The 13,149-nt window shown below is 33.6% G+C and overlaps 2 protein-coding genes across 3 annotated transcripts; both read right to left on the reverse strand.

Moving 5' to 3' along the window:
• Window positions 1–483: 483 nt before the first annotated feature.
• Window positions 484–5,080, reverse strand: LOC120086472 (lipopolysaccharide core biosynthesis mannosyltransferase LpsB-like). Of its 2 annotated transcripts, none has more exons than XM_039043145.1 (7): window positions 4,391–5,080; window positions 4,168–4,310; window positions 3,450–3,721; window positions 2,745–2,899; window positions 1,741–2,003; window positions 1,217–1,279; window positions 484–973 (listed from the first exon to the last, which is right to left on the reverse strand). In XM_039043145.1, exons 1-7 carry the CDS (start codon window positions 4,659–4,661, stop codon window positions 716–718), a joined length of 1,425 nt encoding a protein of 474 aa, XP_038899073.1. In that variant the 5' UTR covers window positions 4,662–5,080; the 3' UTR covers window positions 484–715. The 2 variants fall into 2 exon arrangements, with proteins under 2 accessions (XP_038899073.1, XP_038899074.1); XM_039043146.1 differs by having other exon boundaries at window positions 4,168–4,321; window positions 4,391–4,532.
• A 725-nt stretch (window positions 5,081–5,805) lies between these two features.
• Window positions 5,806–9,493, reverse strand: LOC120084414 (BEL1-like homeodomain protein 7). The gene is made up of 5 exons (XM_039040189.1): window positions 8,415–9,493; window positions 7,413–8,176; window positions 6,779–7,152; window positions 6,621–6,681; window positions 5,806–6,499 (listed from the first exon to the last, which is right to left on the reverse strand). Exons 2-5 carry the CDS (start codon window positions 8,148–8,150, stop codon window positions 6,038–6,040), a joined length of 1,635 nt encoding a protein of 544 aa, XP_038896117.1. The 5' UTR covers window positions 8,151–8,176; window positions 8,415–9,493; the 3' UTR covers window positions 5,806–6,037.
• Window positions 9,494–13,149: the final 3,656 nt, after the last annotated feature.

Consider the following 13,149-nt stretch of genomic DNA (forward strand, 5'->3'; position numbering starts at 1 on the left):
TCAAAAAAGATGGGTCATTTATCATTTTGGACCCAAATTTTAGTTATCCGTACGAATTTCCCATTTCATTTTAATACTTTTGTTCTATTAAATTTTATAAATTTTTAGCTTAAATCATAAATTTAATTTCTATAATTTTTTAAAATTAGAATTTAGCTCTTATGATTTTTAAAATTAGAATTTAATCTTTATAGTTTGATAAAATCTTATAAATCATAGGGACTAAAATTTTAACTTCTCTGATTCAGACCAAATTTGCAACCAAAAATTTATGTTTAAACTTAGCTTTCACAAAGATCAAAATAGATGTTGTAAAGTATAATAATCAAAATGAAAAAAAATTTAGAAATAAATATCAAAATAAAATTAAAGTAAGAACTATCGTAAAAAATGTTATGAATGTTTTAGATTAGTAGATTGGTGTATTATATAAATAAGGTTTCACAACCATATTTTAAAGTGAGAGATCAAACCATCAAACGGTAGAATGGTAATTATTTTTATCCACTTAATTGTCCGAATTGCGTCCTTGTAAGGATGTTTGTATAAAGGTAAGATTTTCTTCCATAGTTTGCTTTGCACAACAAGAAAAGAAAAGTTCACAAAAATGAAATACAACATACAATTCTCCTCCTATAACATTCAATTCGCCTATATTCTTGAGCATATAAGGTAAACAACTATAGCAACAGGGTGCTGATCATCCTGCTGAAGGCTAATTACTAGAGTGGCTCTTTGCTTTCTCCAGAACTTCCTTCAAAACTACAGCAATTCTTTGCCCCATATGCTGTTCCAGGAACATTTGCCTCACCCTCTCATATCCTTTCTTTCCGATGGTCAGCCTTCGTTCGACATGTGTCGCTAACTTTACGATGTTATGTGCCAGTGGAGTTACACCTTCTTTCCCTGCAGGATGCAGCAAACCTGTCGTCCCGTTCACTACGATCTCCATTGTTCCTCCAGCAGCGGTGCCCTTTATGTACATGGTGTGTATTGGAAAATGCACGTGAGAATCCATCAGATATGTAAAAGGGGTAATGATACTTCTAATTTCCAAGTGAGATGAAATTTCTTTTTATGATGGGACTATTTATTATGAGGTTTTATCAAACCATATGGAGTAAATTCTAGCTTTTAAAATCATAGGGACTAAATCTAACTTTCTCCAAACCATACAGTTTAACCAAAAACGTACAGTGAGAGGTAGACAACTTACCAGCACAGGTAGCTGAAACGCCATGGCTTCAATCGTTATCCTTCCAAAGCATTCTCCCCTACCCTACAGACATACGGTAAATTGCAGCTTTGAAGGCTAAGAAATATTGAATCTGATGGGTTTTACCAAAGGATAAGAAGAAAAGAGAAAAAGAAGACATATACCCCACTACACAAATATAAATCAAGATCCAGACATCAAATTATAATATACTTCATAAAAACAATTATAGTCTAGCCCTAAATTCACGTTCCATTGATAACTGAAGGTTTAGAAAGGTAGAAATAGTCAGTCATAATACTATATTAAGTAACTCTTGCAAAAGCTAACATTTGGAGAAGCAATATGGACGGTCTTCAAAAGAGAATGGGGAGAAAGAAAGAAAAGGGAAATAAGCATAGGCATAACTGTGATTAACCATCTAATCAAGGAAAGACTAGCAAATGAAACTAGCAGAAACATAAAAAAAGAATCTTGCATAGTTTCTCGTATGCATTCGGGTGTATGTTAAACAGTTATAGTACCTGAGAGTTTTGAACAAGAACATCAATAGACGCGAGATAAGGAGCCACAGACAGGGTTTTGTTGACAAAATGAACACGATCCTGAATTTTATTCTCATTTACAAAGTTGCGCAGTTCTGTTTCAAACTTTGTTTGAGCACTCATGTCACTGCCAACTACCACTGCATGTATTCTTGGTACGCGCAGCTTTTTGTCGTGGATCATTTGCAGGCTCTGATGAAAGGCTCGAAGAAATAAATCCTGACCTTTCCCACGTGAAACACCTGGGATCACATCGATCACGTGTTGCAATACATTTCATATAAATATACTTTATCAAGAAAGAACCGAACAAATATCAACTTAGTTCACAAATATGAAACTGCACAATTTCATAGAAGGACCAAAGGAGGCTTCATTCTATTTCATTATATAGGGAGCTGGAGGAAACAAGTTATTTGGGACATGAAGATTAGTCAACACAGAGCATCCTAAATACAGGAGGAAGTCCTATTATACTTGAGGGAAATTTTTATTTTTACAAGAGAGATTCTATATTCTAAAAACCGGTGACAGGCCTTGCAACTTCTCTTTCAATAGGTAACAGAACTTTGTATGATTTTCCCCGCAACTTCAAAAATCGTAGAGCTACACTTCAGTCAGATATTATATCAATAGCTGTTTTCTTTCCTAGAGAGCACTGGAGCTCGGGAAAAAAAAGGTAACAGCTAGAATTCAAATGATAGGACATGAAGGCGTTGGGAAAAAAAGAATGAGAAAAGGGTGCAGGCACGTGCCATTGAAATATACAGGCTCACCATGTGGATTAAAGAAAACAAAGAAATTTCGCTGATATTAACTTTATGAAAGCTGTAGTCAAAAGAATGCATAGAACCCAGATAAACTCTAAGGACAAAAAATGCTAACTAACGCAGTATACCCCAAAAGGGAGAGAAGGAAAAAAAGAACTTTAGGAATCAATAGACAAAATGAGCAGAAGTTTATCATCAGGAATATGAGCTTACTATTTATAATTGCAAACAATATATCTTCATTCCGAACTCCAAGGGACTCACGAATATGCTCTCGAAGAACCCTCTTGGCCACATTGTTCTCAGCCACTTCCATAAGGTCTTTACTATTTCCAAGATGCACGACATAAGTTTTAGGCATTTGAATCCTGAAAAGATAAATAGGAAAAACTTTATATTATAACCAAAGGATCTAGTAGAGTATACACGGTACATTGCAAAATAATAAAGATATTTAAATTTGGACTACAAAAACACGTGGGAAAAAGAAGAAGATCATCTGATATCTGAATTATAATTTGCACTGGATTTTTAAACAAAAGCATATGCCTCTATATCTCTGCCATATACCCAAGGGGGTTAATTCAGATTTGAAAAATGTTTAAATAGTAAGAGTTGACAATTAAATCACCAATGTTAAATTTTCCTCACAACTAGGGTAATTTTGAAAGGTATTTTGACCATGGAAAAAAGGTGGAATAGTGCCATTTCATAGCACGAATGTTGGAAAGTACCTAGTAGAACATTCAACTTTGAGATCAAACAACTAGATAGCAATAGAACATCTTTGTTTTGGAACTACTAAATAGTCAACATGAAATAGAAACGAAGCAACCAGCTAACTTACGATTATACTAGTAAAAAGAATCGGCTACATCTATATATGCACGCAGATTGTCATCATAATTGAAATCATACCCCAATCGTTCCCGTGTTCTGTTTTTCCAGTATTCTGCAGTTGTATGTGAGTCAATCATGGCACCTGCAACAAAAGGGAGGTGCTTCACATACTCAACTTTGAAATAATTCCCTCTCATCTCATGAATCCACCACAGAACCTTGGGAAGGACACGGGGAACATTCTCCTTAAGGACAGCATCCAACCATTTCCCAGCAACAGCGGTATTTAGAACAACCAAATGAGCCTTTAGAGCAATTTCAACAGCTTCTTGTCCCTTAGCAGATAAAACCTTGAGAAGGAAAATCTTACCCTCAGTCACCAATAATATAAAGAAAAGCAACATGTAGACCTTTTCAAGAAGAAAAGACAAAATACACTATCAACTTAAGAACATGTAGTATTTGCTACTATTCCGCTAATTTTACCCAAGTAGCTAGAATATAAATAACTGCATCATTAATTATGATATAATCAATAACATTTTAAAGGGTCACTACTTTGCCTCAGCAGCTAATTATGGAAGCCAAAACAATATGATTGAGAAAAATTTTCACTCCTGTAATTTCAAAACACATCAAGTAATTGATCATATACGAAGATTTACACTAAACTAACAAACTTATCACATGATTACATAATGACCCCAAAAGTGCATGAGACAAAAGTAAACTTATTCCCTTCAAACAGTAATTAAAGAGTTCCCAAAGTGCAGACAATTTAAAAGATTAATGTAACCTGCACTCCTCGATCTAACATCTTGCGCTCCAAACTGTATACTACTTCATCAGGCTCCGATCGCTTTTGATTTGTAATCCATACAACTTGAGTACCAACGCCTCTCAACAAAAATGCAAGCTCCATGAGTAGTAGAGGTCCACCTGTAGCCAAACTAAGAGCTCTCAGTCAAATTTCTATAAAATTCCCTTCCCAGTGGCAATGGCTAAGATTCCAATAATACCAGAAAGAGAAAGCTCATGTGAGACCAAGAGGACGAGCTTGGACTTCATGAAATCAAGAGGATTCGGAGCTTTTCTCTCGATTTGCGAGGAGCGAATCTGTGAGTCGATACCATTTTCTTCCACAAAACGTCTATTTCCATTACCACTACAGGTATCGAACGTAGTCCTCATAAAGAAAACCATTGCCGTGGAAATTGAAACCAATGCTAAGATCATCAACGGCCATCTCTTCTTCGCCATTGTAACAGTTAGAAAGGGGCGTTTCATCATGCGTATAACAGGAGATCAATGATTCAACAACGCGCATAAGCTAATCGCAATTCAACGAAAACCCTCGATTCACTAAACAAATTTGCGTAAAGGGGTGGGAACATGGAATGAAAAATTGAAGATCTTGCAAAAGGGGAAAGAACCCCATAAATTCAAACCGAGTAATATGAGAACCTGGAGAATTGGGAAGAACAAATCAGAGAAAATTGAAAAGGTGGAAGGAAGATACCTCAAACCTCCCCCACTTCGCGACAAAATTGCAGTGAAGTGGAAATAGTGATGAGGAGGAGGAGGAAGAAGAAGAAATGAGGAAAATCCAAAGAACAATGGCTCCGCCACTGCATGTGAAGGCAAGTTAGTTGAGTTTAGCTTAGTGGTTGATTTGGAAGAACGAGGCCGACACAGATCCAGGGCCAAAAATTATGGAATATATTTGTAATATAGGGAACAAATTATTACCCTAATAACTGAAAAAGTGAAATTAGCTTAGTGTAATTGGCAATGGTGACATGCACTCGTTTCTAAAGGTTTGATTTTCTATTCGTAATTATTGTACTTAAAAATAAGTTTAATCAATGTATAAACCAACCATTAAATAATTTTATCAAAATTCATAAATTTCAACCAGAAAAAAGTTCTGTTGTCATTTTTTCTAAAATTTTATCAATTTCATATCCTACATATGTTTTTATAATTCATTGAATGCATAAATGATAAGTCTTTTTTAATGATATTTGGAATGAGAAATTATTAGAATGTTAAAATTGTAATATCTTTTGAAGTTTACGATTAAGATTGCAACATTTGTCAAGTTCGAGATGTCATTTGATGAAATTGGAAGTTTATGATTAAAACTAATATAATTTGACAAATTTTGAGGTCAAAATTGATTTTTTTTAATCTAAATCTAAATTAATCTCTCGTTGCATAACTTGAGCATAACTCGACAACACAAGTTCTCAAATTATAAGTTAGACGTTCAATAATCTATCACCTTGATTTTGGTTTATTTTGGTACATCTAACTTTTATTTACCTTACAAAATGACTATTTTAGTCTACTTAGTATTTCAATAGTAACCATTTTAGTCCATGTTTATATTAACCAGATAAGAGTAGACAACTAAACATTATGGTTAGTAAAATAAGAATTCAAAAATTACAATTACTTTCTATTAGTATAAAAAGTTGGATTAAAGTGTTACATTACAACCCCTTCCTTATTTGGAAAAATCCAAACAAATTACACTTATTTGCAATTCTATCCACAATTTCCCAACCAAATCTATACCTTTAAACGTACAAGTTGGCTCCAAATGCCCTTATATATACATGTATATTAAAATTTTATCTTCTTCCATGAAGATTATCAAAGTTTTAAACTACAAAATCATGCAACATATTTGAACTTGTGAGCCTGCATTGATGATGCCTTTCTGGTTCCAAACATGGAAAATCTTGTGCCTCAAGCTCCACAGAACCAACCATTCTATTGTTACTCCCAAACATCCCAAATTCATCACCTTCACAATGCTTCAACTCCAGTGCAAGTGAAACATCACCTCCACCCACTGAGAAGTTACTCGAGTTGATCATGTCGTCGGTAGCACACGGGCGGTAGAGGACTCGTTCACTGTTATTTGCTGCAGATTTTGTGCTGTCGTGCAACTCGCCTTCTCCCCTATCTTCGGAGAATAGCGAATTGTTCCATGAAGCTTTGGATGCATTTTCTGGTGAGGATTTGATATCAATGTTGGAGTCTCCGAATTCTTCTTTGTACATCTCCTCTACCATTGGTTTCCATAGTCGAACACGCGCATTTATAAACCAGTTTGCAACCTAAACGAAACGAAACAAGACTAATATGAATATATACACGAATTTCGTTCAAATTTGCAAGCAGACGTTTGAGTTTAGAGGGTGAAAAATGAAGTTTACGGTTGAGGATTAACGACATTACTTGGTTTCTGGTCAGGCCAGTTTGTCTTGCTAGCTTAAGTTTCTCTGAATCCTTGGGATATCTATGGAAGTAGCAAAGAAAAAATGGAACATTAAGGCATTGGTAAACATAGCTAATCCAAATGTTGAGAATATGTACTAGTAGTTTAGAAGGCATACGGATGGAGGAAGTGTTCAAACAACCAAGCGCGAAGAATCGACACAGAGCTTTCAGGAAGCCCTCGTTGAGGCCTCCAACTATGTGGCGTGACACCAAGCTGCTGAAGGGCTCTCTGTTGCCTGAGGTGTTGGTCGACAAAGCGAAGACGGGGAATGCCCTCTTGACCAGAATGTAAAGCATCTTGCTCCCCCAAGGTTCTCCTGGTGACCTCAATCTGTGCATTGATAGCATCTCGCAAGCGGCGAAAGTGGCATGAAATAGTTTGGTGTGCGAGTGCAGTGTAGAACTCTGCAGCCCCTCGGCCTGCTACCATGTCAAAAGACGACGCCAAATATTGCAGCTGTTGGTAATATTGCTTGTATCTTCGATCCACCTGCAAAATGTTTGACATAGATATCGATCCATTTAAGAAACTAGTTGAATATATTCTTTAGCATCTGTAAATTGAAACACACCAAACAACTCGTACAGGAAAAACAATCCTCAACAGCAGATGGAAGAATAATAGAAATTTCTACATGTCAGCATGTTTTTATAGGAACAACAGGAATGAGCATCCAACAAACATAAACAAATTGAGAGAGAGAAACACAAAAACTGATGCTAGAACACATCAAGAAGCTGTTGGCTTACCTCACCCAACAAGGACAAAAGCTTTGAGTTTTTGTTCTTCAAGTCCTGACGTTCGGTAGGCGATAGATCACCCGACGGATTGGCAACTGACGACTCCTTCACATTACAACACATCTCCCCAGTCAGATCATTAGATCCCCCATCATTTTCTCTACAGGAATCAACACCCAAACCATTGGAAGCTTTGAGTTTCTTAGACTTCAGCTCTTTCAAAGCTTCCTGGATGCTAACCATTTCGTCAAGCAACTGCTGTGCAGCTTCAATGTATACCGAATTCAACACCGAATATCCAGAACCCACCGCTATATACATGCCATTTTTCGCATCAGGTTTCAAATTTGGCCTCTTCTCGAAGATCGAAGGAGGTGTATTGATGAATGAAGAAAGCATAGCAGGGTTCTGATATTGGTGAGGAAATGAAGACATAGAAACAACAGAGGGTGTGTGTGTGGAAAGACTAAGTGAAACACCTTGACACTGGAAATTTGAATCATCTAAAATTCCCACAACTGGTGGAATGAAAGCCATTTCACTATTACTTCTATTATCTCCCACAGTTTCAACATAGTTAGAAGAAACCCCAGAAAAAATCTCTGAATAATCTCTACAAGAAGGGTCTTGGTTCATGAACATCATCAAATTCCCAGAACAAAGAGGCTGTTCTTGGCAAGAAGAACCAAGTTTCTGATCACCTAACATGGAGTCTCTTTGATTACTTAAACCAGGAAAATATGTCATCTGAGAACCCTCAAAAGTTTTAGCCGCTGAGAACAAGACACAAACAGTTCTTAATCTTCCAAAATCACATAGTCTAATCAAACAGAGTGATCAAAACAAAAAGGATAAATCTGATGAAATAACAAAAGAGGCAAGAGAATCATAGAGTTCCCAAACAAAAGAATCAAACAAAATCCCACTTATTATTTGAAGAATCCCAATCAAAGAATCAAAGTTATAGAACAAAAACTGCTAAAAAGAACAAAAGAAGAAACTTATCATTACCCTGAAACCCCAATGATTCGATTGTGTAGTGGGAGGCAACCTCGAAAGCAGAAGAAATCAAAAGTATGTTAAGAAATAAGAAAGACCCAAATTCCCAAAATGGAGACAAACACTAATCCCAAGAGATTCAGGAAACACCATTAAATAAACAATGAAATCAATAATTACAAAACGCCCAAATAAAAAAGAACCACAGTTTTGTTTTCTTTTCTTCTCCTCTCTTCCTCATAATTGGAACAACGACTCCAACACCAACTCGACAAAAAAGCAATAAATTATTAAAAAGACATTAAAGAAAAGAGGTATATAATAACGAGAAACACAGCACCAACAACTTTAAAATATTTTTTATGGATTAAAAGTAAGAGAAAAAGTCATCGTCAATCCCAATCATTCAATGCCTTCTTCTCACGTGTGAAAAAAGCTACAAAATAAAAAGTCTTAAAACAAAAGGAAGAACAAGAACAAGAAGAAGATGAATAAGAAGATGAAGAAAATGGGTAGTGGTGGAAATGGTGGTTGGTTGCTTAAAAGGATTCTTTCAAAGCTTAACCACCAGTTGATAGACCTAAAACCCATTACTTAACCCTTCTTTTGAAGCATAAATTTGACACCAACCCTTCTCTGTTTTTCTCTCTCTTTCTGGTTAAGAGAATAACAGGGGAAATGAATCTAATCAAATATGATAAATGGGGATTTTCAATAACGTTTTGAAAAATTTGTTGGGGTTTCTTCTACTGATGGTTAAGAATTTGAGATCGATGGTTGGAGGGTCGATTTCAAGAGAAGGCAGATCTTGGAAACAAATCCATTGAAGAAGCTCCATATGCATATGGAATATGGATGTTGGTAAATTTCCTGTTATATATATATATATATATATAATTTGGAATTTGAAGTGGGTTTTGAATATAATCTTGGATTGAATGAAATTTGTAGCAACAGCCGACAGTTGGAATTTTTGGTAGGTTTAATTTTGAGTTCAATCTTGTCTTAAAACCATACCAATTTTCGTTGCCGTCTATAATTTTGATGGATGGTCCGTCGGCTTGTCAGCAAGAAGGAGTAAGAACTAAAGAAGTTGGTTGACGACACTAGAGAAGTTGGCGAGCCTGGGGAGTTTCATCACTAAAAAAACATCTAATTTCATAATTTATAAAAAAAATAAATCGATATTTAAAGACTTGTTTTTGGAGAAAATTTGAATCCAGAAATTTAAAAACAAATGATTCCAAATAAAATGGCATTTTATGTTTTCAAATAAGTATTTGATAATCGATTTAAAAATTGAATTCTAATTTAAACAATTATTTCAAATATGTTGGATCCGTATGAGAAAAAAATATATTATTTTACAAAAATCATTTTTATTAAACATTTTTGACAAAAAAATGTTGAAAATACTTTTCATAAACTATATTGATTGCCAAACTTTTTTTTTTTTAAAATAACTTATTTTTAAATTAAACATTTGAAAATGCAATCCAAACAAATCTTATAATATATTAGAAAGTGAGAATCTTAGAAGAACTTTTTTTGGACACTTTTGCCCTTCCCTAATTTACTTAATTACAAAAGATGCAATTAAGATTGAGTATAAATAGAATATAAATAATTAATTATTAGTTATCAATAAACTACATAATTAATTAATTATTAACTAATAAGTATACTAGAAACGCAAAGGTTAAAATATAAAACAAATTCTCCTACTTATTTTCTTACCTTTAATTTAATTCAAAACTGAAATTTTAATAGTTTTAGAATTTTTTGTAACTCTCAACTTGTACTACTATAAAAATGAGTTTTCTTCATCTCAATTCTTCATCATCACTTAAAGCTTCAATCTTTCTTTTTTGTTCTCTCTATACATTATTTCCCAAGACTCTTCGAGCTACAAAGCATCTCAAGATGTTGCTGTTGGGATTGATGCCCTAAATCTCGTAGTTTTATAGTTTGTAATTATATTGTACAAACATTTTTATTTATCTAATAAAATAAGAAGTATTTTGTTTGACATTTAGTTGCATTAGCCTATAAAAACCAATAAACTAAGATCTAAGGTTATCTTCTGTAACTTATACATGTATGTGGAGACATACAAGTGGATCACATTTAAATGATAACCTAAACAGTCTGTAATAGATGAATAAGGCCGAGTACCTAATTCTGGTGACACTACGAATACAACTCGTTTTGTAGTTGTTACAATTGTTGTAAAGGACTACAAATGATCTGATCTGATCATTCACGTGAAGACATGTGAGTTATATTCTTACAAAGAGTTTGTATAAGACGGGACCACGAAATGAATAGTCTCTCCATATAACACCGTTGCTAGAAGAGACTTACATTTCACAAGGATGACCATAGGGGACTCGACCTGAATCCTGGTTGAGTTATGAACTCCTGCCTATGAAGGCGATCATTTGATTTGCATGGGTGAGAGTGACCAGTTTCGTCGACTCAATATACCTACCATTTTGGAGATTCGTCTGATTGGAAAACTGGGAACGCAATTACACAGGAAGGAATTTACTCAATCCCCACTGTTAGGGCAAGTAGATAAATTGCTCCCTTAGGGGTCGTTTGGTTTAAGGATTTCTAGATGGGAATAAAGAATGTTTGGGAATAAGATATCTGGGAGGATGTTTGGAATAAAAAATGACTGTGTTTTGTTGTGCATGAGAATGCTATCAGAATTTTGTGAACAAAAATTGTGTTTGTGTTTAATTTATAAAATTAAGCATATAGATTAACAATTTAAAGAATAAATAATATTTAATATATCGATAAAAAAAAATTAATTATGAACGAATAATAATTTTATTATAAACATTTGAAGATTATAATTATAATTATAAATAGTCAGTATTTTAATTATAACTATAAATATTTAATTAAAATTAATCAGTTAATGCATTTAATGAATGTAATACTAATTATAATCTAATACTTAATCATTTTTATTATTAATTAAGCTCAGCATTAGTAATTTTACTTTTAATTGAATAATATAAGAAAATATATTTAAATGGACAATATATTATATAAAAGATGAAGAAAATGAGATAAAAATATGATATATTAATAACGAATACTAAAAGATATTTTATAAATATGATATGTTAATAATGAATGGAGTAATAAAAAAATAATCACAATAAATAATTAACTTCTTATAAATAATTAGGATGATTATATGTTCATAATGAATGATCAAATTAAAATTAATCTCCATAAATTACTTGATTATTAAAAAAACAATAAAGTAATAAATTATTATCATTGAAAATGAAATTTAATACTAACTAAATTTAACTAATCCTAATTTACTAATTAAATATATTTAAGATATTATTTGTTAATAAATTAATAATTTATGTTAAAAAATAATTCCATTCATTTAATAAATTTTTATTATAAAAATAAGTCAAGTAAATATTTTAATATATCATTATTGATATTCATTTTTATTAAATTAATATTAATTAATTAATTAATTAGTTAACTATATTCAAAGTGAAATTATATGTAAAATGAAAAACAGATAGAGAGAGGAAAAGAGAAAACCATAGTTTTGGAAGGGAATAGAAAACCCTAATATGTGGGAAATGAGAATGCATGAGAATAGCGTATTCCTAGGTAAAGAGGTGAAAACTGTGAAACAAACATGAGAATTGGATACCTATGGCAATTCCATGTAGAAAACCTCCCAACCAAACGACCCCTTAAGGGTTGATTCTGAGGCTTGAACAATGTGGCGCCACACACTCTCCTGGCCTGAGAGGGGTTCAGTTATAGTTGGGCTATAACTAATTGTTCATTAGAGGGATCAGTGGTATTTAAGAAGTTAGATGTAACTACAAGCGCAAAACAATAATTTTAGCCTAGCTGTATAGAAAGATATTTTCCTCTTCTTCTCCCTACATTCTTGAAGGCCTGTGAAAAGAAAAGAAAAAAAAAAAGTCTATCTACGATTTTTTGCTCTAAAAAATCAAATCTCTCTCTCATCCAAAATTAGTCTATTGAAACCCACAAACTCATAGCAATTCTCAACCTTGAGAATAATGGGGAAGACCGGGAGAAGGGTTTGAACTCTCATGGATTGGAGAGAATTCGTGAAGATTTTTTATCTTCAAGGGTAAATTGCCTTCATTCCTTATTTCGTCTCAATATTTAGTAACATGCATGCTTAATTAGAATGTTATATCTGAGTTTCTGTCCTCTATTTAATTAGAAGTGTAAAATTAAAATTGGGGCATGATCCTTCCACTACGGGTAATCACCTTCTCCTTTCACTTTGTATCAGAGCATGATTGAGTCTCAATTTTCTTTTTCAAAATCTAATAAGAGTTATGGTGGGTTTTGATTCTGCATCGATGAATGTTGAATGGGATTTTACACGCTTGGATGTTTTGGGGACTGACTTTGTAGAATTCTGCCGTTTAATTTTGATTCGGTATGTAAGGGTCCATTGTTTTTTAGCGTAATTTAATTGCTATCGAGTATGTAATTCATGTCCGGGTCGCTTATGATCAAGTTTCGACTTTGATTTGGTTGAAAACGGAGCAAGAATGGAGTTTTTTTTTGGATAATCAGGCGAGCAAAGCAAGTTTACTGCCTTGAAGTGTAAGTCTAGAGCGTAATTATGCTCGCCTTATGCTATAAGGCCGAAAGAGTAGTGTCGCTATGCTTCAGTCGTAGCATTATTATGTTGCGCAGAGCATCGCAA

This window comes from Benincasa hispida, chromosome 9, assembly GCF_009727055.1.
Source record: "Benincasa hispida cultivar B227 chromosome 9, ASM972705v1, whole genome shotgun sequence".
In the NCBI taxonomy this organism is placed as follows: domain Eukaryota; kingdom Viridiplantae; phylum Streptophyta; class Magnoliopsida; order Cucurbitales; family Cucurbitaceae; genus Benincasa; species Benincasa hispida.